Source organism: Gymnodraco acuticeps, unplaced genomic scaffold (assembly GCF_902827175.1).
Source record: "Gymnodraco acuticeps unplaced genomic scaffold, fGymAcu1.1, whole genome shotgun sequence".
Classification (NCBI taxonomy): Eukaryota; Metazoa; Chordata; class Actinopteri; order Perciformes; family Bathydraconidae; genus Gymnodraco; species Gymnodraco acuticeps.
Genome location: NW_022990335.1, coordinates 2,765,726 through 2,793,550, shown reverse-complemented (window position 1 = coordinate 2,793,550; position 27,825 = coordinate 2,765,726). Strand labels below are relative to the sequence as shown.

The 27,825-nt window shown below is 42.2% G+C and overlaps 1 protein-coding gene across 1 annotated transcript in view; it reads left to right on the top strand.

Moving 5' to 3' along the window:
* Positions 1-27,571, top strand: part of si:dkey-246g23.2 (solute carrier family 66 member 2) — a 74,806-nt gene extending 47,235 nt beyond the window's left edge. Inside the window, exon 5 of the mRNA XM_034223398.1 lies at positions 23,645-27,571. Coding sequence (XP_034079289.1) covers positions 23,645-23,819 — 175 coding nt within the window. The 3' untranslated portion in view covers positions 23,820-27,571. The remainder of the gene's footprint in view (positions 1-23,644) is intronic.
* Positions 27,572-27,825: the final 254 nt, after the last annotated feature.

Sequence of the window (27,825 nt, the reverse complement as noted above, 5' to 3'; positions counted from 1 at the left end):
AAAGTAGCTTAACAAAACTAAGCAAAATATTTGTACATCCTCTCTCCCATTTTGATTCAAGGTAATATTCAAGAAGTATAATAGCCACAAAGACAAGGGAATATCTCTGCTTGTCTAGCTGACATCTCTCAGTGGATGTCTGCTCACCACCTCAAGCTCAACCTTGACAAGACTGAGCTGCTCTTCCTCCCGGGAAAAGATTGTCCCACTCTTGACCTAACAATCAACATCGGCACCTCAGTTGTTTCCCCGACTCAGACTGCAAGGAATCTGGGTGTGACCCTAGATAACAACCTGTCCTTCACTGCAAACATCGCTGCTACAACCCGTTGCTGCAGATACACGCTTTACAACATCAGGAAGATACGTCCCCAGCTGACTCAGAAAGCGACTCAGGTTCTGGTCCAGGCTCTCGTCATCTCACGCCTAGACTACTGCAACTCCCTCCTGGCTGGTCTACCTGCATGTGCCATCCGACCTCTGCAGCTCATCCAGAATGCAGCGGCTCGTCTGGTCTTCAACCTTCCTAAATTCTCCCACACCACGCCGCTCCTCCGCTCCCTTCACTGGCTTCCGGTAACTGCTAGAATCCACTTCAAGACACTGGTACTTGCTTACCATGTTGCGAATGGATCTGGCCCTTCCTACATCCAGGACATGGTTAAACCGTATACCCCAGCACGTGCACTCCGCTCTGCATCAGCCAAACGACTCGCTGCACCCTCGCTGCGAGGGGGACCCAAGTTCCCATCAGCAAAAACACGTGGGTTTGCTGTCCTGGCTCCAAGATGGTGGAATGAGCTCCCCATTGACATCAGGACGGCAGATAGCTTGCACATCTTCCGGCGCAAACTGAAAACTCATCTCTTTCGACTCCACTTCGAGCGATAGAACTATTAACGAAGCACTTTTATACTAATAAAGGACTGGCTTACCTAAAGCCAGTGGAGTAGCACTTGAAATGTTTGGCTCTATGAAACCTGATTTACTTATATGATTCTGTTTTCTTCAAGGTTGTGTCTTCCTGGTCGAATGTACTTATTGTAAGTCGCTTTGGATAAAAGCGTCAGCTAAATGCAATGTAATGTAATGTAATATGATGATTGTCCTAAAATCAGGATTTTGTTGTGACATTCAGCAACTATCTCTGTTGGGAATGACAGGTAGGTGGAAAAATATGTATATATGATTATGGCGTGAACCTTCCCTTTAAGTCTCACTGTGTTTTCTCTTGATTAACTGTGACTGTAGCTTTTAAACCTAAAAACATGCACAGAAAATATAATTATAGCTGGCATTTATATTGCCTCATTTCACACACGCATCCATAAACACCGGGAATAAGCTCTGAATATACTTTAGTTTTAAGCAATGGTGTAGTTAAGGATGCTGCAGTATAAGTAGTTTACTGTATGAATTACAAGATGTTCTTCCTTGGTAATGTGACCTGCCCCACCGGGGAGGGGGGCTGCGATAATAAAAGGGGGTTAGGATACTTAACGCTAACCTGGGTTCCCCAATACGAGCCCTTAGGACAAGTCACGCAGATAAGAATAAAAGGATGGACAGGGACTCAAGTTCAAATGTTTACAAACGTTTATTATATAAATAATCAAGTAAAAGTTCAGTAATATAAAATGCAGATTACAACTTATTTAGCTTTCCCAGTCGACACACCTAAGTCCCACGATTGAAGGCTGGCTCTGACAAGGAGAGAATAACTAGAATAATTACAATATCACACATATAGTGATAGTTAAATAGTTAAAAAGTGATTCTTCTGGCCAACTGCTGAGGGTTTCCCCAAAACCACAATATCACCACGTGTAGCTGTATTAAATCAACACTCACTGCAAATCACCCATATCTGCATGCAAAAAGTCCCCAGCAAACCACATGCTCCACTCCACAGTATGGCCAGGATCGTCACTGAAGAAGTATAAGCACAGAGACAGTATTAGACCTTGTGGGATAGGGTGGGTCGTTACAAGGAGGGTGCTGTAGCTTTAAAGATTTAAATCACTAGTTTGTACACAATACAACAAACTAGTCAATAAGCAAAACATAGAAGGTAGGCAAAACGGTAGCAAACTAATCCTAAAATAAATGGAGAAAGGAGATTAGAAATTGTATAAAGACTTATATGAATGTCCTTCAATGTACATACAATTAATCTCCTACCTCTGATGCAAACGCATTCACTCAATTATCACCTCACTGGACACCTCCGCAACGGTGATTCTCTACACAGTCTCTGCTGGGGCTGTCAAGAAGCCTGGCGTTTACAGGCCACATGTTAACAATTTAGTGGTACACTGAATGTTACAAGTCCTAACAGCAGCTTCACATACCTCGTATAGGGGGAATACACGCCTATCAGCCAGACAACGATAACTGGAACAAGAACACTCGTAATAGTCACAGCTGATTTGGGTGAGGAGTGAGTGGGCATTTAAAGTGTGGCGGGAGATGCTGAACTACGTACAGCTGCGCGTTTTCCTTATATGGAAGGGCCAGCTGACTAAAGAAGGGGGTGTGTGTCTTAAAAGGGCCAGTGGCGGCCCAGCCACGTGAAGAAATTATCTGACAGCTAATCCAGAAAACAGTAGCGCCGGCTACAATCTGCCCCCAATTTGTTGTATTGGCGACCCGCCGATATCACCCAGTACTATAACAGCTGATTAGTTCCAGAGTCTAAAATATGCAGCTACCATACTACTAAAACAAGGGACCCGAGAGGTTACAGCCCCAGGTAGCCTAACCTCTGCTACCTCTGCTACCTCAGGCAGGCGATGAGGGTTCGAGTGTTGACCCGCTGTTTTCCGAGCTGTTCTCCTTGGGGGCTCTGTCCCGCTTCCTGAAGCCACTGCGAGGGATGAGTTTAGAGGAGAACTATTAGAAGTGGCTGGTGTTATCTGGAGCGGTCTTGATTCTTCACCAAAGGACCTGGTCACCACAAAGAGACCATCACCCGCTTCTTCCTCAAGTGTGTCCCTGCCCATAGCCACGTGGTCCTCACTCTCAGTGGGGGCATTACTGGGGTCTTCTCTTGCAGATCCTTGAGGGCAAAGATTAGGAGGTACAGGTTTGATCATACATCGATGGAGGTGTTTCACTTTGTGGGGATCTTCCAAGGAGGTCACGGAATATGTGGAGCCCCCAGCACTGGGGGCCTTGATCACCACATGTATGACTGGGCTCCACCGGTCCTGGATTTTGACTCTACCTCTTCTGCTGTGGTCTCTCACGTAGACCAGCTGTTTTTCCTGCAGGTCGCTGGCATTAGCTCCAGTGTCATGGCGTTCCTTGCGAGAGTTTGCAGCTTTCTCCATTCTCCAACGTGCCCCGTCGTAGGCCACCTGTAGTCGTTTTTGATGCTCCTGGACCCAGGTTTCAACTCCTCCATGGGAAGGTTCTGGAACTCTTCCCAGGAGGAAGTCAACAGGTAAATGAGGCTCCTGTCCAAACATAAGGTAGTAAGGGGACTCACAGGTAGATTGGTGGATGGTGGTGTTGTATGCAAACGTAACCTGAGGCAAGTATCTAGACCAATTCTGCTTCCTTTCAATTGGGAGCGTACGGAGTAAATCATGGAGAGTCCGGTTGAACCGCTCACACTGCCCGTTACCCTGGGGGTGGTATGGTGTAGTCCGGGTTTTCTGAATGTCGTAGAGTTCACATAGCTGTTGAATAAGGGCACTCTCAAAATTCCTACCCTGGTCAGAGTGAAGACGAGCAGGCACTCCAAACTTGTAAAACCACTCTGTCACCAGAACATGTGCTACTGTTGAGGCACGTTGGTCCTTTGTTGCTACAGCCTGGGTGAACTTCGAAAACACGTCAGTCATTACAAGGACATTTTCTTTGCCCTCTTGCGAGGGTTCAAGGAGAGTAAAGTAAATTGCCAATATCTGATTGGGTTTGGAGGCCAGGAGGTGGCCCATGGGTGCTTTGGTGTGTGGTTGAGTTACCTTGGCAAGTGTACAGCGCTCACACTGCTGGCACCACTCTTTGATGTCTCTGTGCATGTGGGGCCAGTAACATCTTTGTCGTACAAGATCCATTGTCCTCTCCATCCCCTGGTGGCCGTGACCCTGGTGTAGCTGCTGCAGAACCTCACTCTTCAGACATCCTGGAAGGAGTAGTTGGTAGAAGTCCTCTCCTCCATCTGGCCTCTGGGTACGGCGATACAGCAGTCCATCCATCTGGGTGATCCTTTCCCATTGCCGACACAGCTCCAGGACTTGGGGAGAGAGGGTTGCTCTGTCTGCCCTGTCTGGGCGCTTGTGGCTTTCCCAGTACTGTAAAAACATCCCTATAACTGGGTCAGCCATCTGAAGAGCAGCCAACTCAGTGCCTGAATGTGATGGAAGGGCAAAAATGGCAGCTTGGATTATCAGATTATGGGCCTCTGAGCTGCAAGGTTTCTGCAAGGACTTGGGAATGAATGTCCCTGATAGGGGCAGCTCTATGACCTCCTGGGGTGGCACATGGTGCCTTCTTGAGAGTGCATCAGCATTAACGTTTGCCCTGCCTAACCTATACCGAAGGGTGTAATCAAAGTCTGACAACGCCGCGGCCCAGCGCTGTTCAGTAGCCCCTAACTTTGCTGTATTCAGGTGGCTGAGGGGGTTATTATCAGTCCAGACACTGCATTTTTGGCCCTGCAGGTAGTCCCGGAATTTCTCTGTCATGGCCCACTTTAATGCCAAGAACTCAAGCTTCATGGAACTGTAGTTGGACATGTTTCTTTCTGTGGGTTTCAACCCACGACTGGCATAAGCTACAGGTCTCACTTTTCCGTCCTGCTCCTGCGAGAGAACTGCTCCTAGACCGCCATAACTTGCATCAATTTCTAAAATGAATGGAAAAGTTTGCATAAGCCAGGACAGGTGCACTCACCAACTTTGCTCTGTGATCCTGGAAACTCCTGTCACTCTCTTCAGTCCAACTGTCCCCCAGAGGTTGCTGCTGCTTCCGGCTGTGGGTCCGTTGAGCTTCTGCAACTAATCGGTGAAGTGGGGAAGCAAGCTTGGCAAATCCCTCCACAAAGCGCCTGTAGTAACTAGCAAAGCCCAGAAAGGATCGTAACTCTGACACAGTAGTGGGGCAGTTCCAGTTTGCCACTGCAGAGATCTTATCCGGATCTGTAGACACACCATCAGCAGAGATGACATGGCCGAGGTACTTTACCTCTTTTTGGAAGAATGCACACTTGCTCAGCTTCACTTTCAAGCCCTCTTGCTGCAGCTTGTTCAACACAGCTCCCAAACGGTCCAGCTGTTCATCCACTGTGGAAGAGAAGACGACAACATCATCCAAATACAACAGTAGGGATTGACAGTGCTGGGCCCCCGAACATCCGCTCCATCAGTCTCTGAAAGGTGCTAGGTGCGTTACAAAGGCCAAATGGCATTCTATTGAATTCAAACAAGCCAAATGGTGTGCAAAAAGCGGTTTTCAGTTTGTCTTTTTCTGCAACAGGCACCTGATGGTATCCACTTGCCAAATCCAGGGTCGTGAACCACTTTGCTCCTGAGAGTGCATCAAGCGATTCCTCGATCCTCGGCAATGGGAAGGCATCCCGGCGCGTCTTGCTATTCAGCTGCCGGTAGTCGACACAGGCGGATACTGCCATCTTTCTTCCGAACGATGACGATTGGAGAGGCGTAGGGGCTGCTACTCTCTCGGATCACCTGGCTGTCTAACAACTGTCGAATATGTGCCTTTACTGCCTCATTCTCTGAGGGGGGTACTCTCCTATATCGCTGACGGACTGGTACCTCGTCTAGGAGGGGTATCTCATGGGTAATTAGGTCAGAGCACCCCAAATCACCATCATGTGTGGCAAACACTGTCTCATACTGCCTCAATAATGACCGGGCTTTGACCTGATCTGCAGGAGGGAGTACTGACAAGTCTACAGCTGAGATGGGGTCTACAAAGAGGGCCTCTGAGCCAACCTGAGAGGATATGGTAGCCGTGACCTGCGTCATGGGGGGAACAGACATCTCAGTGATTCCTCTTGGTAAACTCACAATTTCAGCAGGGCTCAGCGTACCAACGGGGGTGCGGGGGTGAAGGGTAGCATCAGTAGCACTTACATTTACCACTGGAATATAGGCTGTCCCTCTCACTACTGTGACCATGGCTGGAGACACTAGCACACCTGCAGGGAGATGGCTTTTAGCAGTGAGTGGCTCAAAAAGACCGGCACCAGTGGCACCGAACCCACCCTGGGGACATGTGGTGGCAACTATCTTCACTGTACCAGCAGGAATGCACACTGGTCTCCGCCCCCTTACCCTGACCATGCCAATTGTAGGGGTGTTTGTCTCTTTACGCCAAGGGGAGGAAGGTTGATGAACAAAAGGGAGGTCAAACAGGGCAGCACCATGCTTTTGAAAGAGCTCATTGTAGCATTCTTTGATCACATTCATACCTAGAATACCTGGCACCTTAGGCTGGGGTAAATGTTCGGGGGGGGGTCCTTAATGACCAGAATTCCCCGACTAGGGACCACTTTGCCCAAAACTTCTACATCAGTCTCCAAGTAACCAACATAAGGTATTTCGATGCCATTTGCTGCATGGAGTTCAAGCCAATGACAGGAGTTGAGACCTCCCTGAAAATGCTGGGCAAAGAAACTCTGAGTGATAGTGGTTACCATTAAGCCGGTGTCATGTAAACAATTAATCTCCACACCGCCCCGGCCAACAGTTACAGTTGGGCAGGACCCTAATGTTTAGAGTCGGAGAGGTCCTGATAATTTATTCCGGTAAATTACTCTGACCTACTAATTGACCTGACCGAAGTTATTGAGTCTATGTAAGGTTGCTGCTTGGCTCAGATCCACCAACGTCAGCAAGATCTCACCTCTATTAACTTCCCGAAGAACCTAGGTTCAATTAACTGCTGTTTCAATTCAGACAACTCTTTTTTAATCTGTTTAAGGGATCCCGAAGGATTTTGATATCAGTAAATGGAGTGTGCTCCTACCTAAGTGTGTGTGGCAGGGTGCAATCTTACCTTTGAAGCAGGAGAGGAGGGCACAGGTGTCTTTTAAATGATCCCAATCCAACTGGTGGGATTCAGTTTATTTGAAGAAAAATAGGTCCAAACTAATACAGGGTTTTTACCTTCTCTCTTTACAACATTATAATCATACTAAAAACCTGGTGCTGTGATCATGTTCAAATATGAAACTTTAATTCACAGTCTTACATTTATTACCAAATGGTTCTAATTTCAACTGCCCAATTCAGTTGTGACATTTTAAAATTCTCCCGATAGAATTTAGAGGTATTTCCTCGTAAAAAGACCGGTGACCATAAAAAGCGCATTCAACTTTCCATTCACCAAATCAATTCACATCAGTTTCATACCTTTTTTCCGACACAGACGGCGGGTATAACATTCAAAAACCCATACCTGTCCGCAATTTCGGAGGGAGAGATTTTCCTCACAGATGGCGGTATATATAATATTCATACACTTTTTCCGACACAGACGGCAGGTATAACATTCAAAAACCCATACCTGTCCGCAATTTCGGAGGATTATTTTCCTCACAGATGGCGGTATATATAATATTCACAAACACATCTCTCATCAAATCATTCCACTCAGCCAACAACCAAGAAATTCGAGAGATATTTACCCCGTCTGGCAGAACCTTACAGAGAGCTAGTTACCCAGCTCTGAAGCACAAAGCCTACCGGGAGAGAGTCTACCAGGGGAAACCCCCCTATCTCTCGCGCTCTCTAAAAAAAACCCAGTCTCTTTATGCAAAAAAAACTGGATCGAAACCCCAAAAAACAAACTCGTCCTCTACACCCAATTTGTGGAAAACTGCGCATGCCCTCTAATGTACAAGGCTAAACATGACCCGACATGTTCCATAGCTTTATGACATAAGACACACCTTCTCATGTTAGTGTGAAAAGGACATGAACTCTTTTTGGCCTCTAATGTGTTTCTCCTTAAGCCTGGAGCCCCCCCTCCCTGTGGACTGCTGCCAGAGGAGAGGGAGGAAAACGGCCTACTCTCTTCAGAGACACCCATAAATCATAGGCCTTACATACTCAACCTAAACAAACCACTTTGTTTTGTTTATACTGTAACTATAGAAAAACCTAAAATATGAAGCATTTTCATTGTGGGTTATACAAGAATATAATTGATTATATTTGATTATAACTAACTTTCGTTTTTAAGTATTAAACATACTATGAAACTCACAACACCCTCTTTTCAAAACGCAAAGTTATCAAAATAGCAACAGAAAAAATTGTAAGCATACATACATATTCAAAAACCGTCAAGAAGCATTCTCATTATGGGTTTATACAAGAATATGATTGATCATGTATGATTTATAATTAACTTTCGTTTTTAAGTATTCACTTCATACCATGATCTCAATTAACTTTCGTTTTAAGTATTCACTTCATATGAAAATCTCAACACTAACAACTTTGAGACAGCGATGTCATCCTCTGAGCCAGGAGCATTCCCCTCTGAGTCATGGCTCTGCAGACCAGAAGGCATTAGTTTTCCGCCAGCTGCTGGGCATTGGCTGAACCTAGCCTGGGGGCATAGGGCTTGGGGTTTTGCTGAACACGCTGATGGGGACAATTTCTAGCAATATGCCCTGGCTGATGGCAGCGTCTGCACACTACAGGGGCATTTGGAGTGAACTGTTGCTGTCTAGGGATATTTTGTAGCTGCAACATATTCTGAGAGAGCTGGTTAATTTGTTCTTGCTGCTTTCTCAACATGTCTTTTAACTGAGCCATATCATCTTGAGCCTTATCATTAGCTGCAACAACCATCCCACCCTTGTCCTGGGAACCTTGGACTGCACAAAATGATGGCACGGAGTGACTTCTCTCTCTCACACTAGGTGACTGGCCCTCCTGTTCCCATCTAAATGCTTCTGTCCTGACATCGAGTAAGGTGTAATCTGGGTGCATGCGAACCAGGCGTTTTAACTCTCTACGTAAGGCAGGTTCCAGTACATGCTCTACAAATTGGTCCCTTATCAGTACAGCTGAATTGGTCATACCTCCGGGGGTGCTTTTAACCACTTTCTCCATGAGGCAGAAGAGGGCATGGGAATACTCCTGGAGGGATTCTCCAACTAGCTGCTTTCTGGAAAATAAACTCTCTTGTAGAGCAACATAAGATTTAGAACAACCATACATTTCTTGCAGAATAGTTAAGATTCATTCTGGATTTTCGCATTCACCTTGTGGCCAGTACCTAATCTCCTCTCTAGCCTCACTTTCCAGATGGTCATAGATAAAATAAGCCTGATCTAGAGGAGAGAGGTAACGAGCCCGCATGCTGGACCGCACCTCCTCGACCCAATCACTTATCCCTATACCAGAGTTACCTCTAAACACCGGACATTTGCGTTCTCTGGGAAGGTAGAGAACTCGCTCGCTGGTGTGAACCCCCCTTGAGGGGGAGGGTTGTGGTGCAGTGGATGGGCCCCCCCATCAGCGCTGGTCGAACCTCGAGATGCAGCACGCTCCTGTCGCAGCTGCTCATTGTCGGCCTTAAGCTGGGCAATCAGGTCCCTTAAGTCTTGCAGATCAGCCTCCATGGCTACTGCGGCGGGAAGAAAGAACGGTCAGTTACTGGTTGCAGGTGAATTAATTCAAGGTCCGTACAGCACAGCCAGGTCTTCAATCCCGCAGCTAGTCCGCTACCGTTTTGCCCCTTACCTCTACACAGCCCTGTCTATTTATGCCTCAGAAAATAAATAATTAAAGCACATAAAAAAAATGAAAAAAAACAATTGTATCGTACAAAAGAACTAGAAGCACACGTTGCCGCTTTATACCATCCTGCCGACAACGCCAACATGTGACCTGCCCCACCGGGGAGGGGGGCTGCGATAATAAAAGGGGGTTAGGATACTTAACGCTAACCTGGGTTCCCCAATACGAGCCCTTAGGACAAGTCACGCAGATAAGAATAAAAGGATGGACAGGGACTCAAGTTCAAATGTTTACAAACGTTTATTATATAAATAATCAAGTAAAAGTTCAGTAATATAAAATGCAGATTACAACTTATTCAGCTTTCCCAGTCGACACACCTAAGTCCCACGATTGAAGGCTGGCTCTGACAAGGAGAGAATAACTAGAATAATTACAATATCACACATATAGTGATAGTTAAATAGTTAAAAAGTGATTCTTCTGGCCAACTGCTGAGGGTTTCCCCAAAACCACAATATCACCACGTGTAGCTGTATTCGATCAACACTCACTGCAAATCACCCATATCTGCATGCAAAAAGTGCCCAGCAAACCACATGCTCCACTCCACAGTATGGCCAGGATCGTCACTGAAGAAGTATAAGCACAGAGACAGTATTAGACCTTGTGGGATAGGGTGGGTCGTTACAAGGAGGGTGCTGTAGCTTTAAAGATTTAAATCACTAGTTTGTACACAATACAACAAACTAGTCAATAAGCAAAACATAGAAGGTAGGCAAAACGGTAGCAAACTAATCCTAAAATAAATGGAGAAAGGAGATTAGAAATTGTATAAAGACTTATATGAATGTCCTTCAATGTACATACAATTAATCTCCTACCTCTGATGCAAACGCATTCACTCAATTATCACCTCACTGGACACCTCCGCAACGGTGATTCTCTACACAGTCTCTGCTGGGGCTGTCAAGAAGCCTGGCGTTTACAGGCCACATGTTAACAATTTAGTGGTACACTGAATGTTACAAGTCCTAACAGCAGCTTCACATACCTCGTATAGGGGGAATACACGCCTATCAGCCAGACAACGATAACTGGAACAAGAACACTCGTAATAGTCACAGCTGATTTGGGTGAGGAGTGAGTGGGCATTTAAAGTGTGGCGGGAGATGCTGAACTACGTACAGCTGCGCGTTTTCCTTATATGGAAGGGCCAGCTGACTAAAGAAGGGGGGGTGTGTCTTAAAAGGGCCAGTGGCGGCCCAGCCACGTGAAGAAATTATCTGACAGCTAATCCAGAAAACAGTAGCGCCGGCTACAGTAATATGCTCCATTTCACACAAAATCACCTCCGGGTATACATCTGGGCTCGCACTTCCTGTGAGCACGCAAAAAACTCAGAGTGAATTTCATGCCAAAGATGAAATACACAATAACACTACATTGCCTCAGCGATGACTGATTAATGAGTTAGCAGCATCAACGTGCTAAACTTGTATAACAAAGCCCTTGCTTACTCAGTAATGTGATGATTTATGAGCCACCAAAAACAAACAGTTGTTGGAACTTTACTCTAAGATATTTAATGCCCCTTTTCAGATACTCTGTCATATTTTCTTACCTCCGTATCGATCCCCCCTGGGCTAATTGAACGACTGAAACCAGCCCACTCAGCACTTCTGTGTCCGTGTACATAACATGTATCAGATCGTTTGACCCACATCACGCAGACATAACGATTCTCCCATTTGTTCAGTTAAGCTTGAACAAACGTGTTTTCCAGATGTGATGATGTGGCACGGAGTCTGAGCCTCCTCTCACGCTATCCTATTTGAAACAGTTAATTGTTGTTGTTCAGTCAGATTCCCCCGGGTCCTGTTACTAAGGTGTGAGGGTGAGTGTGTGGATCCATTTCATCAAGGACTGCTCACCTTTTCCAGCTGGCCCATTTGATAACCTTTACAGAGATTCATGTTGGGGAAAAGGGAGTCTGAGGGAGACACACGCAGGCACGTTCAGTCACGCTTAGCGTAATTATGCTGCCTGGTCAATATTGACACTTTGCACAATAATACCACTACTCCGGGGAAACGGAGGAAGGGACAGAGCGGAGATGGAAATATCCTATAAGACAGAGAAAGGAGAAAGGTAGACTAGAGATAAGGTATTAAAAAGAAAAAACAGCAGTATGTGATAAATAAAATATATAGAGGAATGTAGATTGCAGTACTGAGAGAATAAAGATCAGGAAGTAATCCCTTTTAAATATTGCCTCATCTCTTAAGCTGTGCTTTTGGTCTGCATAGTAGATTTGGTCCATTTATATATTTCAAACTGTCTTGAGAACTCTGGTGCTGACTAACAATCTAAAATAAGACCGCTTTAAAAGTTGAGCCTCTGTCCCAATACCAACAAATCCAGGTGTTAAAGGGGCCCTTTTAAGCTCATTTTCTGGTTTCATTATTGTATTTTAAGACAACCACTGTGACATGTTTACATGCTTTAATGTTCAAAAAGCTCTTTATTTTTCTCATAGTGCCTGTGCTGCAGCACCTCTTTTCACCCTCTGTCTGAAAGCCCAGTCTGCGCTGATTAGTTATTTGGCCTGCTCTGTTGCGATTTATCAACCTCTTAAAGATGCCCCTTAACCTATGATGTCACTATGGTACGGAAGTAGACAAAGTCAAATTGAGGCGTTTCAGGCAGTGGGGGAGTGTGGAAGTCCGTCTAGAGGGAACTTTGGGAATTTAGCATTTGCAGACCATTCACACGCACTGAAACCTTTATAACGCACTACAGGAAAGGAAAAAGTATAATAGGGCCCCTTTAAGTTATTGTCGTCAATGGTTGTGAGATTTGTGCGTGTTCCCCACAATATCCCCCACATCTAGCCCTCTAGCTTATTTCCACCACTTCATATTGTTTTGGAAATTCAGCTTATTGTTCCGTCAAAGAATAAAGCTGTGTATGCTTATTCATTAAACACTGACCTTACGGAGATGCCGGATTTTCCTCCTACAGCGTTTGTTCCCTGACTCACATGCTTGGCATTTGTAAGCACTCATTACTCAGGTGGAACCCACAATTGATTGGTAACGTTGTGATTTGTTTTATATAAACAACAGTGTATTTTTGTGCCTGAATGATTGCTCAGCACTTTATGCTCTGCTGTCTGGGGAGTCCGCCTGTTTTTCTCCTACTCTCATTAAACTTGATATTTTTTGCCTTCTTTCCAGTTTCCCTCTCCCAGCCGTGCACCAAAAGCTGCCAACTTTTGTAAAGTCACTCAGTGAAATTGAGGAGACTCCAACAGTGGCAGTCTGTCTGTCCTGATAACTGAAAAGTAGGCAGAGTATTGCTTTCCTTCTTACCTGATACTTATTTATGTGTTAGTTTACTTTCCTTGTGTAGAACAGCAGAAGTAGAAAATGTGGACTGAGCAGATTGAAATACACCAAAACCTAAAGTAAGTTCTGATAAACAAAATCCAAATACGTTATCTATCCTGGGGGAAATTAGGTTTTGTGACAGTTGCATCATTTTAGTTTAAGTACTTGTAGCCACTGGGACACCGTGTCCTAGGCACAGGAACAAGGCAGGACGTCCTCCACAGCACAGGGACCCTCTGGAGGAATGAAGAAAGTAATTGACGTACCGAAACTGGCAACTCAGAGTTATCTTTGAAAATGAATTTGTCCCGTTTGTTTTTAATCGCTATATATACAGCTAACAAAGCTACAAATGTTAAGTTAATTAGGCTAGGTTCATCATCATCATTTGGTATAGTAGTTTAATCTTTAACTTATTGAAATAGAAAAAACAATCAAACATTTAATGTGTTCAAGTCTTTTAATGTGAGGATTTGTTATCTTTTTTTACACTTTTGACTTATTGAAAAAGATTTAAAAGAAGCCATGTCTTTACAGGAGCTAGTAACAGGAAGTGTGATGGATATACTGTGGAAATGTTTAATTATTTCAACACGATTTGGCAAGATAACAGGATTTTCTCAACGAACATGTTAACTTCCATCACTGAGATTAGTAAATGTTGTATCTTTATGTGAGCTGTGTTTGTATGGATGTCAAAAGTCTGCATTGATTTCATGGGTAAAGTATAATGTGTAAGCGGAGCACATATAATAGTGTTTGCTTGGGGTAGAGTTAACACGATCAAAGCCATTGTTTTATTTGTGTAGTAGCTCTCACTGTTAAATTACAGTCATGTCTGTCCTGGGGCAAGACATGGAAGGAGATTGTGTTATGAGAACTCACGTTTCGTTTGTTTCTACATTACATGGTTGGGATTTAGAGGAGAGCACTTTGGGGAGTTTAAGCTGTGCATACAGTAGGCTTGTGGCTGTACTGTATTCATGCATTTACAAATGTGTTATTCTTATTTGTGGAGTAAAAAGAGGACACTAGGCAAGGTTAAGTGCATTTGTTAGCACTATTATAACATATTATGTTCCGTTATGCCAATTAACTTGTGTTGATTGTCAAGGCTACAATTCTAGAGAGACCTACACAAAAACACTGTCGACCGCCATGCTCTTTATTATGTAAACTAACATACTAGTGCAACAGTGAAAACTGCTGAACTCAAGGCTGCACTGCAGACTCACTTTTATCAGTTAATATACTTTTCTATTGTGTATGGGTTGGCTTTTGATTTAGTTGCAGTAACATGGTACCAACTTTTTATTGCAGCACTGATATATATTCCAGGAATTAACCAATTTAACCATTTACCATAATCGTAAATAATAACGTCAAAAAGTAACTGTACGACCTGAGATACGGAAGTCTTCTCCTATCTTGAACTGGACATCTACCAATTTTTTAAATGTCAATCAATACAAAACAGGATCCAGATACTTGGACTTCTTGTACTAAATGAGTGACCCAAACATTTTGGACAGAGTTTCAAAAGTGTCCGTACTATTACTAGTATCCGTCATCAGACATCCGAAGATCATGGTCCAAACTTTTATGAGTTTTTCCTTTTATTTGGGAAAAAGGAAAACTTGTGTCCATTCTTTTGTACATGTATTTTTTATCACTTTTGTATTGGTTAATGTTCTTAAGTGTCCTATAGATTATTTGTATCTATTACATATAAGGGTACGTTTATCGTTATGTTGATCTTAATCTCCTGTAAGGTTAAAATAAGTGACAGGGATTGCCTTCTGTTGTCTGCACTACAGTTCTTGCCTAATTGTGCACAGTAATCAAAATGCTCCTATTGGCAATTTAAAAAACATTTTAGAAGAATAGGAAGCCTTTTGAGTCTGCTTCTTTTTTATTTTCAAAGTGTAACCCCTGCTGACTTTTTATTCAAGAAACAAAGTAAGGACAAATAGAGTGTTGTTTAGAATTAAATAACATATATGTTGTCATTGCACTGAAATAGCTATCAAAGACTCGCCATCTTATCTATTCTGGCTTGTTTATGTTTTTTGAAAAAGTACCAAAAATATCCCTGAGCAACTCTTTCTGATACTCCTTCTCCTCTCCTCCCGTCTGCTTCATTTTGTGAAGTAGAATCCATCTCTTTCTGGCAGTGATCGGAATGTTTTCGTTGTTTGGCTGTGTGCGATCGATCAATATGCATAATTCATAGTTAGTGGGTTAAGAGCAGCTCAGCTTCTCTCTTGTTGGGCCCTTTGAATTTCTCTCTCTCGAGAATGTCCTCCCCTCGGGGAGAGCTACAACCCCGCTGTTAACCACCTCGCACACAACCTCAAGTGTGGGCGCATAAATGTGTACACAAGCGTGGACCCACACATCATGCCAATGCACACATTTGTGGGTTGACATAAAAAGAGATGGAAGAGGCGATTGAAACTTGAAGCTCTAAACATCATCCCATGCTGCTCCAGTGTCCAAAGAGTTGTGTATTAGTATTATGAAACAATTATGAGTGCCTAACGCCCCCCTGGAGACACATACACTCCCCACTTACAGCTTTAAGCATGCACTGTTGTGTTCAGCCACCACTTATCTTCACAACAGAAGCAGATAATGTGTCCTACAATGTTCTATTGGTTACAAGATCTGAAAAATCGCACAAAAAACCAGACAGATGTACCTATCCAAAGATATTACAGATTAAGTGTAAGAGTTAAGGCAGCAGATCAGCCTGAAATGGAAATGTGTTTTTTGCCAGTGATTTTTAGCAATGTAGAATTGAGTCTACATTGTTTCTGTAAGAGTTACAAGACAGCTATGCAATTGGTTACGCATTCACCTTCTCCTTTTTTTACTTTGCATCGCAGTCAGAAAATGTACATTTACAAACTTATTTGCTGGGGTTCAGAAACCTGATAGCAGCCTGTTCCACTTACAATTCTGATCTACTGCACATATTTTAATTCAAAATGTAATATGTACTTACTTTTTTTGTATATTTCCTTCTGAAAATGTATCCTGATTTTTAAAGGAGCCTTATTATGCTAATTATCAGGTTTAATTATTGTATTGTGTTCCTCTACTGTGATATGTGTCCATGTTTTAATGTTCAAAAAGGTCTTTATTTTTCTCATACTGCCTGTGCTGCAGCACCTCTTTTCACCCTCTGTCTGAAACCAGAGCCCAGTCTGTTCTTGGGTTGGTTAACCGCTTAGAGAAGTTCCTCCCCTGAGCCTATCACGTACAATGTGTCGAGCGCTAGCCATTAGAAGGAGGGAACTTTGGGATTGAAGCCTTCGCAGACCGTTTAATTGCACAATAACCTTTATTCAGCCTTCTATCTGTCTTGTTGTCTTTCCTTATTTCTTCCCAAATCCATTTCATTCATCCATTGGGTGGTCCCTTGGGCAGTGGACAAGGTGAAGGCCGCAGAGGAGGCAGGTTGAAGAGTTGACAGGGGTAAAGGCACAGAAGAGATTAGAAGCAGGTTAAAGGGGGAGATTGGTAATGAAGAAGGGGAAGGCGTAGTGGAGGGGGTGTGAGGGATGAGTACAAAAACAGAGACAGATTGGTATACAGATAAACCAGCAGAGGCACGGCGTTAGGGAGGTGAGGACTGGGGGAAATTTGCAGGGAGGTCAAAAGAGGCGAAGTGTGGAGTTTCATTGTATTACCTTTTTTAATGAAGTATCACTTTGCAATAAATCACCCAGCTGCAGTGAAAGAGTTCTTGTTAGCGTTCGTATCCCTATTGTTACAAGTAATATGGTTATGCCAATACATGAAATCAAACCTGGACACCTCTCTCAACCAGATTTAGGTTAAGTCTAACCAATGCTTGCCTTCAGCACATTCTGTATATTGTGTAGGTAGCAACTCGTGATTTTGTATTAATCAATTAAGTGTTCTGTGGTATCTTTGCTTCACCAAGTAATAGATCATTACAATTGTCGTGCATTCATTTTCTCTTTTTCTTAATAATTAGCTAATTGTTTCATTATTGTTGGACCAGTCTGTCCAAGTTGAATGTTCCCCTTGCATATGCTACCTAATATGGGACAGTTGTACAGCACATGATTTATTGAATACTAGTACCATTAATTGGAGCCAATGCAGAATCTGGTGTCTTTTATTTGTACTAAAGGGATGAGTAAAGGTGTCAAGGATTGGCTGGTGAATTAATGTTCTTTCTCAATCTAATAATGCATTGTATTGCATGTATTTATTTTAGCGCTTTACATTACATATTACTGTATATTAGACATGTAATACATTGAATACTGTGGACAATACCCACAGGAGCAGTTTAGGGTGAAGTGTCTTGCCCAAGGACACAATCAGCACACTAAACTACAATGCAGTGTGTGTCCTGCCCGCTACCAAAACTCACTGGGTAGACGTCTTGTAGGTTGCATAATAACTCCTGCTCGATTTAATAGACCCATGGTTCCCATAGGTCTATTAAATCCTTAAAAAATGGAGAGAATAACAAGGACTTTGACCTTCTTGTGAACAGAGGTCCTTAAAAAGCCTTTAATTTAAACATTTAGTGCAAGATTAAAGTTGCAACAAAAATCAAATGTTCTGCTTGATTCTTTAATGTATGCTAGTTCCATTACATACGTGCTCAGCGTTGTAACAGTTATCAATCTTGATCCTGGTTTCAATCTGTATGTGTTTTTGAACTTAAAAGGGTCCCTATTATGCTGTTTGGGTTTATCTCTTTCCTGTAGGCTGTTATATAGGTTTGTGTTAAGCATCTAAATGGTCTGTAAAGGCTAAAATCCCATCCCTATGTAACACTAGAACTTCTATTGGCACGTTGTACATGGCTAAGAGGCGGGACATCTCTAAGCGGTTGACCAATCAAACAGAGCTTGCCAGCTAACCAATCAAAGCAGATGGGGTTCTGGTTTCAGACAGAGGGTGAAAAGAGGTGCTGCAGCACAGGCAATATGAGAAAAAACATTAAAGCATGTAAACACGTCACAGTAGAGGAACAATATATCAAATGAACCTGAGAAGGAGCTTTATATGTCCTCTTTAGCTGAATTGGGTCTGGAAAGTCCTTGAATGTGATGTTTGTTGAAACCCTGTGAACTGTAAAAAAGTACATATAATTGATTGTAAGCTCTCCTGCTGCGATCTTTCTGGTTATTTATAGACCTGCCTTAAGCTGTTCTGCAAAGTGACATTTAAAGATGCATCAGGCAACTTAGTTAATATTTCAGCCGTGAAATCACAAAATTGCACACTCCATACTCATGTCCTTTAAATTCTCCCTCTCCCTTTTCTAAATGTCAGTCAGCCCTGTTTCCTGAAGTAATGTTCCACTTGTCCATTCGAGCCTCTTAGAGGAGCTAATAGCTGGCTTGACAGCATCGTTCAATACACAGCACACTTACTGCCCGGCCCCCTTATGACCATCCCAGTGTGCAATCAGACCCCCCCTCTCGCTCCCTCCATCGCTCACCCCTGTCACTCTCCAACTTTCAGGGTGGCTTCGTTTCTCACCCCTAGATCTATCGTCCCTCCCTGCCCGGCTAGATATTCATCCATCCCTTATCATTTTCCTTTTACCCTCCATCGGCCGTCTCCTAGCGCTCTTCTTTTTTTCCTCTACGTCCCTGAAGTGCTCAGTTCACCATTTCACCCTTTCCTCTCTCATCTCCGTCCACTTGCTCAGATGAGGGTGTCAGGTCAGCAGTAATCAATGAAAGACTTGTCCAGGCTATGCTGAAATGAGTCAGCGTGAGTGCATGTGTGTGCGTCAGTGTGTTTTCAGGTGTGCTCGAGCTTTGATGAGAACGTGAAGCAAATTAGCAATTTCATGGTTTGCATATTCACTGCATTTCAATGTGTCTTTAAGCGAGTTAAAGCAAAATGCATCACACGCTGGTTAAGGCATGTGTGTTTCTGAGTGTGTGTGTGAATTAGGTAGTCAGTCCAGTCAATATTCTCAATCAATACCATAATAACTCCTTCTCCCTGTGGACGCTCAGAGCCTCGCACCAGACCAAGTTCAATTGTTTGTTCTGTGTGTCTTTCATCACCTGTCAACTGAGCCACAAGTCCCACGATAACGCTATCTCTGCCAGATGGAGCTACATGAGAGCGTGTGTGTGTGCTGTGTGTGTATTTTGGTGTGTACAATGTGAATGTGTGTGATCATGCCAGAGATGAACGACCTCAAACTGGCATTTTGTCTCCATCCTGTACTGATGACCCGCCCTGCTTAATTACATTGTTAATGACTCATCCTCGTTAATGATGTTTGCCGTCTCATGAGCAAAGAAATTAGCCAAAGGGGGGAGCTAAACATTTGGAAGGGTGAGGGAGGGCGATGGAAGGGAGGGAAGGTTAGACAAAGGCTGAGAGAAAGGTAGAAATAAACGAAGGTTGGAGGGCTGTGGAGAAGGAGAAGGGAGAAGTTATAAAGTAAAGCATGGATTATTTTTATTTTTTTTAAAGACACATGAGAAAATGCTTAGTAAAGGACACTTTCTAGATACATTTCTTCCTTTCTTTTCTGGACATATTATTAGGACATATATCCTTATTGGTTATAATCATTTTCATGTCACATTTCAAATGCTGCCATTCATTCAACATCAGTTAACTGACAATACAATAACTGCAATATTAGCCTAACAATAGCCAGCGTTATTACGTATAATCCAAATAAAACGAGAAATGCAGTCAAATTTAAAAAAAGGTGAATTTAAAGGTGCATTTGTTTTATGGCAGATGAACAAAAATGGAATTCATTAAATACAAAGAAAAATAGTTGTAATGTATTTGTATCTGCCTCTTCATTCTCCCCACCATCAATCTTTCATTTGCAGCCCTAACCAGCTCTGAGTGCATGTGCATGCTATCTAATTATTCTTCTACTAATGAGATGTATCTGGTTATAAATGGGCAAATTAACAGATGTTAGGAAAATATGGTTAGTCCACGTGAAGGCTCTCTCTACACACTTTTGTTCCCAGACTTAAACATTACAGTCCTTTAGTACAACAGAGGATAAGGGCTGTCACTCTTTTAACAAATCAAGCTTGTACAGGGCTTTCAAACTAAAAGCACACGTTTGAAATCAGGTGGAGAAAAGCTGTTATTTCAAAAGAGGAGAAAGGAAGTACCTTTTAGTGCAGCTTTCCTAGTCAAGACCTGCACTGGAATTAAGTAGACATTCAAGAGAATTAAAGCTACTGTACTAAATGGCATTTAACAAAGTTAGCAAACATTTGTTAGCATTACCTTTGTCTAATTGTTCAGTATAAGGGTTGAAGATAAAAAAGGCCTCTACACACTTCAGTACAAGGCAGGGCTAGTTGTGCTGATACACTGTACATTTTAAAATTCAATGGATCATAACAAACCAAATATTAAATTATTTTTTTATTTTGATTAGAAATTGACACTCTTTTGATGTAATTTTCTTCCATTATTTTGAATGTAGTATCACCTCCTCACAAGTTATTTTTGGGGGAATTTGTTACAACCAGCTAGCTTACTGTGCTCTAAATTCAGTGTTTGATTTGTATCATGGTTTGCTCCGGAAGCAGCTAAAAGTCACTAGCTTCATTCCCTTTTATAGATAAGATAGAAGCGAAGTGAAAGCAATGACAGAAGCAGTAAGAGTAAGAAAGACAGTTGAGCGGGAAGATGAATAAAAGCAGTGAAGGGGAAAGATGAGGAGAGAGATGAAACCATAAATCTGAAGTTCAGCAAAGGATGCGCTCTGAGGAACTCAAAAGTTCTGTGGAACAAAAAGTATGTATTTCCCCTGAGAGGCAGGCGCAGTTTAGAGAGAGAGAGTAAAAGCAAGACGATTTTAAATTCTTTGGGCCAGTTATTTTTGGAAAAGTTCAATCAAACCCTGGAGTGTTTGCACCGAAGGTTTAAAATTGTTAGGGGAGCCAAACACATCAGTGTGACTCGGATGTGGTCTAAACAAGCACTTCTTGGTCAGCCTTTGGGAGCGCTGTAAATAGCCGATTCTTACTAAAGCCTGGGTGGTTCCTGGTGGAGGAGGACCAAACGGGAAGGGGCTTGTGTGTTGACAGGAGCAGATTGGCTTTGTATTGTTGGCTGTTCTTTTTAACACTCAGATTCAGGGTGGATCCATACAAGTTTTGGATTGAAACAAATCAATTTAAAGCTAAACTTTACTGAACAAGGCACCTTTTGCCACAATGACATGTTAGTAGAGTGTAGAAGAGTCAAACCAACTCAATAATGTGTTATATAAAGCATTGTACCTCTGCTAACATTAGCCAACATAAGCTACCTGATTCCCCGTCAAGGTAGAATCAGGTAAGTACTTTTTTTTGTTATGAGAGTAAGATTACAATATTTTGTTTTTCAAAAGTTACTCACTGTTCTTCGGTTTTTGTCTCGAGGCCCACAAACATCACATTTTAAAGAACTACCGACTGCACCAAAATAGGTGCACTTGAACACAGCACGCACCTTGCACATATTTTCCGCAGCAGTATACTGTATTTAGCATTCAAAAATGGAAACTGGATGTCTTAGATTGCAGATATAAAAGCTGTTGTTCTGGTACAGACATTAAAACAGAACAGCGTAAGCAAACACCTTCACACCACTCTCGCTAACAACTTAGCTTCCTTAAAGATGTCGTAGAAATATCAGATAATTGGAACGATGTGAACAGAACATCTGTGTGTGACCTCTTGATTTGATTTGTTTTGTTGTTTTTCTCACTTCCGTTCTCTTCACATGCTCTGATTCCTTTGAGCTGAACAGATTCATTTCTGTTACCGACGTTTCTTCAACATCCCTGGCATGTATTGTGCCAGCTGTGAGTTCAACTTCCATTGCAACACATCGTGTAGCTCCACAACACAGCCCGTGTTCCAGGTTGATGATCACATTTTGATTGCATATTCAGTGACTAGATATAGCACATTCTCAGACATGGAATAATAATGTCCTGTGTTTCCATGCCAGGGCAGGATTGTTTGCCGCAATTGTTTCGGCTCCCCATGGGGGCCTGAAGGGAGCCCGGGGAGATAAAAGTTAGGACTTTGACATGACTCTGCAAGGAGAGCTGAAGGACAGGACACGTGTCCCGACAGTCATTAGGCTGCCTCTGCCCCCACACACACTCCTCTTCTATAACTGTCTCACAGAGGTCTCCTCCCCAATCACAGAGGTCCCTCTCGTTCTCTCTGGCTTCTCCCTGTTTCTCCCACTGCATGCTAGATAAATGTTGTCCTCTGTCTCCGTCTCTCCCCTTTCCTTTCTCCCTCAACCCTCTCTGACCCTTACAGGATGTGTCATAGATGAGTGATGGTCCGGCTCCATCCCCAGGCCCAGTCAGTCCTAATACAAATAATAAACTCATATTACATTCATTCCTATGAGAATATCGGCGCAAGAACAGAGGAGGGAGCAAATACTTTGAAGGTTAAGAGTTAAAGAAACCTGACGGTAAATGAGTCGAGACGGCACAAAAAGTATGGGGGGATTATAGCACAGGGGGAGAAAACGATAAATGATGAAGACAAGATAGAAAATGATGACTCTAGGAGGAGTGGTACATTTTCTGAGGACTCCTTCAGGGTATTGTGTTGGCATCAGGCCCCTGGCATGGCAGATTACTAGTGGCTGCTTCAAGGTCTTTCTTCTCACTCTCTGTCTCTCAGACAGGAAATGCTTTGACATTTTTGGAAATGTGCTGATATCTAATGAAAGTTATATAAGAAAGATGACACCGCTTTCTAATGTCTAAACAATATGAAAACAGCTAGCTGGGCTCCGTCAAGAGGTGATTTATCTGTCTACCAGCGCTTAGGGGCGACTGTGGCTGGGAGGTGGTGGTGGGTTCGATCTCAATTAACCCCAAATGGCTCCCAATGGCATGCCCAACTGTGTGTGAATGTGTGTGAGAGTTAGCTTCATTGAGCAGGTGGCTACTTGTACGGCAGCCCCTGTCTCTGTATTAGTGGGTGTGAATGGATGAATGCTGACTTTGCAAAGCAGTTTGAGAAGTCATTCAGACTGGATAAGCGCTATATGAAAGAAATACCATTTACCATTGAAGCTTACTAACAAGTTATATCTTCTCTGAAAAATGAAAATAATTTTGGGGAGTTACTGTATACCCTAAACAATTTCTGGCTAGTATTTTAACTTGTGTTGGTGTCACAGCTCATTTCCTGACAGCTGGTCAGGACCAAAAAACAGCCAGGGCCAAGGACCATCATTAATAACCCCACCTAAATGTTATATTAAGGTTTCAACACTGTTTTTGTGGTTTCTACAAACTAAACAAAGATAATATACATAGAGCTAAGAAACATCTACTTGTAGGTGTAATTGTTTCCTTTGGACAGAGCCGTGCTTGCTGTTTCTCCATGTTTCCAGTATTAATGCTATCCCAAATGTTGAAAAATGAATTTAAGAGAAAACCCCTTAATTCTCCATGTCCGCACACCTTCACCACATCTCTCTGTGCCTCCATTGCTCCAGTGTGAAGATGGTGATGCTGTGGACAGCCGGCGACGTCTTCAAGACCGTCTACTTCGTGATGAACGAGAGCCCGGCTCAGTTCTGGGTGTGCAGTTCGGTCCAGATCCTGATCGACGTGGCCATCCTGCTGCAGGTCATTTTTTACAGCCAAGACACACGGGTCAAGCTTGGCTAAGCACGACGGCGACTCAAGGCAGCGGAGAAACCAGGGCACGTGTGTACATTTTTTAAATGTTGATATTTGATGTATTTTTAATAAAACAATAGGTGCCACATCGATGGAATTATCATGATGGATATTTAGCATCAAGAAGTCAATATAGATTATTTTTTGTTTTCTATAATGGTTTTCCTTGAATCAGTGTACTTTATCATAAGGGAATCATGTAGACCCAATTTACCTTCAACTGCAATTAGGTAAACCAGTTTAACCTTGATCAAACTACTTTTAGCCAAGCACAATGAACCACACCTTTGCCTTTACATTTTTAAGATAATGCAGTATTTTTGTGCATTTGTTTGCACTATTTATTTGTTCTCTGTTGAACATGTTCTATATCCTCAAGTGTAATGGACATGGAAACTGTGAGAGTGAAACATTATTCACACTGGCAGCTCTGTTCTGCAGGACTGGCATCTGTAGCAGCCAGTCCTGCACTGGGCTCCACTTCCTGACTGGTTTACACTCGACACCTCGCTGGACTGTTGTCATGACGCATAGTCTGTCAGGATGTGGCATGCTTGCTGGTGTGTTCATGCAGCCCAAATGGATTTCTGCCGTTGGCCAAACCAAGGCTGCAGAATGTACACAAAATCCTGTTAACTAAGCAAGACATCAATCTGGTGCTTTGTGGTTTAATTGACAAGCAATGCAGCTATTTCTCCAAAGTATGGGAAGAAAAATGAACTACAGAAATGCTGCCATAAAAATGTTGCTGTAATGCTTTGATTCGTAACTAAATATTTCGTAGATACCAAAGAACTCATACCTCAGATCCAAATATTGAAGGTAAAGTAACCATATGTGTGGCATTGTAATCTCTAACATATCATCGCCCTATTACTTGTTTTGAGTGTCCCATCATCTGCTGATTCTTTCGCTCTTTAAAAATACTCTTATTCTTTGAGACTCTGAAACTGTGAAAAGATGACTGATGATGACAACTCCTATTCCCTACTGTGAACATTTGTTTTGTACTACAAGAAAGATACCTGTAGGACTTTATGAAAATGATTAGGTCAGGGAGGAGGTGCTAAATCTTGTGTTTGACTTTCAAAAAACACAAGAACCTCCTAGGAAGTAAAACTGGAAATTGCCAAATGTATAAATCAACTATCTTTTTTTTAAGGGCTGGTAATGACTAACTTGTTACTATTGCCAGTGTGCCAATGAGCGACCTTGGCAGAGCTGCAAACTCTGAAGTACTCAACCAAGAATTAAGAAAAATACATGAAATGCCATTGTAACTTATGTATGACATCAGTTGTATGTCCCCATTGCACATCACCTAACCAACACAATGCCTGAGTTGCATTGCACTGATGTAGCTAATTATTAAATAACTAACTATACCAAGAGAAGGCTTAAATTCAAGTATACATCCCGGGTGAGAAATATAAAAGATAATTCCATGCCCTACCAGAAAGTCAAACTATCCTCCCATTAGTCAAAATATGAAATACACTCCCCATTTTATGACCCCCACTTACCCCCAAATAAATCCTGCAGAGTCCCTGAGATGAAAATATTTAGTTTCCCTCTCAAAGCACGTTTAATCATTCCTAGATTGGCAATTTTTAAAGCTTTCATTTAACTAGAAATTCCCCATTAAACAGAGGACAGCTTATGTAATGCATGCCATTACAGAAAACCAAAACCCTTAATAATCCATTCCAGCCCTACAAAATGCTAAGAAAAATCATAAATATTTGATTCAGAAGAGCTGATTTTCATTTAAACACCAGTTTATAATTATGGTTTCTCAAGGCGAGCTGTAGTTATATCACGTTTTTCTTCAGTTCCCTCTCAAAAATATTGATGCAGGAGGAAACAAATCTGTACCAGCAGCTGATCAGTAGTCAGTGCACGTTTCTGTTCGCCTCCCCCCAAGGCAGAATTTAATTAAGTTGTAAGCTTTTTTACCAGCTTATCAATCCTTTGGTCACCTTTTTAACTTAGCAGGCAGTTTGTGTCCATCTGCTAACACCTACATATTTTGTTTGAATTACACACTGCAGTGGTTACCAGACAACCTCCTCCTATAGCTGCCTGTATGCCATGGAAAACGGTTGTGAAGCTGTATCGCAGTACATTTCCGACATATCCTCAGGGTCAGCATGTAATAAACAATATCTACATGAAAGAGAATTTTGATACAATGTTGAGTGAGGTTTTCATCGTCTGACAAGTCTTCTAAATATAACAGTGATTGAGTTAGTATCATGATGCTTTGATATTACACTGGGTTTATGAGGTCTTGATTTTCAGTCAGTGTATGGGAATTGCGCTTTTTCAGGCACTGGTTAGCTTAGCATAATGTCTGGAAAAGGGTCCAGGCTCTGTCGAAAACATTTTAAAAGCACCTTCACAAAGTTACTGTTCCCTGACAGGATATAAATCGGCACAAAACTCCCCTGTAGATTTTTTTTTTTTTTTTTAGGTGCTTGTATGCTTGTTATGTTACTGTTGGATTGGACAGAGCCAGGTTAGCTCTTTCGCGTCATTATGCTAAGCTAAGCTAACTGACTGCTCGTTCTTGCTACTTCTTTGCCCTACACATGTAAGAGTGGTATTTTTCTTCTTATCTAACTTTCAGAAGCAAAGTGAGTATTAATATGGTCAAATCAATCATTGTAAGGCATTTAATGTCACTGGCCACAGGATCATCTAAGATCATCTAAAAAGAGGAACACTCCCTTCTGTGATGGTGTATAGTTGTATCATCCGGATTTGTGTGTACATATGAAAACAACCCTTACTTATTGGGGATGTTATAATATGTTGGTGTTATGTGTCGATGGATGCACCTCAATCAGTGTTTTTCTGTTGGTCCTTTAAAACATGTCAAATATTTGTAGGATCTGTCTAAATTAAATGTATTTGATCCAGGTAATAGATTTTAGCTGCGTGACCTTCCATTGTGGGTAAACATGCATTCTCCAACTCTGTTTATCTTCTATTACATTTGTATAGGAAGCTTTATGTGTCTTATCTCCTATACCCAGCCTACCACAGTTGTATTAAAACTGCATTATGTCTGTATTCTATTAGCTCTTATCACCAGATGTGTATCTTAATGTTGTCCCTCTCTCAGAGCCTCAGTACTGCCCCCTCCTAGGATTTAGTTTAACATTTGGGCTCCCCATGGCATTTTCCTCTCAAGGACATTGTGATAGATTACCAGAGTGCCCTGCTGTGGTAATCCCACCACCAAACTCACATTATGGTTAACGTTTGTGTGTCCTTACCATTGGAACACTGTTAAGAAATTGGTGTTTTGTTGTTTTCTGAGGTGGGAGAGACTGTTACTTCTACCAGATGCAATATATATTTTTCATTTAACATGAAACAGTTTGTGAATTATGCGTCACGTAAAAAAAAAAAATGTTACTTACTTTTTTTTTTGTGATGTCTTACTTTTCTTTTACAGGAAACCAAAAGTACAACCAAAAAGTCATGGTTCCCTTTTAATGTATTTAAAAGTGTATCAGATCATTTAAATGTTATATAACATTATAATGGTAATACGATGTACAAGGTCTGGTGCTATCACACATTTAAATTGTATGTAAGTGAAATATTTATTATGATATTTTCTCAAATATAATTTATATTTCACAAAATGGTTTTGGTGTTGTTACTGTCTCCTGTGGATCCTTCAAACCTTTTTTTAAGATAAGGTCATAAAATCTGTGATATAAATGTTGTGTGGCCTCCAGAGTCCACTTCTTTCCTTTTCTTGTGATTTCCTCACCAAACAAAAGGATAAAAGAGGTATATAAAACAGTCCAGATGATGCTTGGATAAAGACAGTTGGTCAGGGGATTTCAGAGACGATATACTCTGTTATTTCTTATGATCTGGAAGAATAATCTGGATAAATGTCTTTAGCCCTGAGCCGGCCAATATGTGACATGAAGAAGATGAGCAGACTTGCAATTTAGTGACTGGATGAAAGATG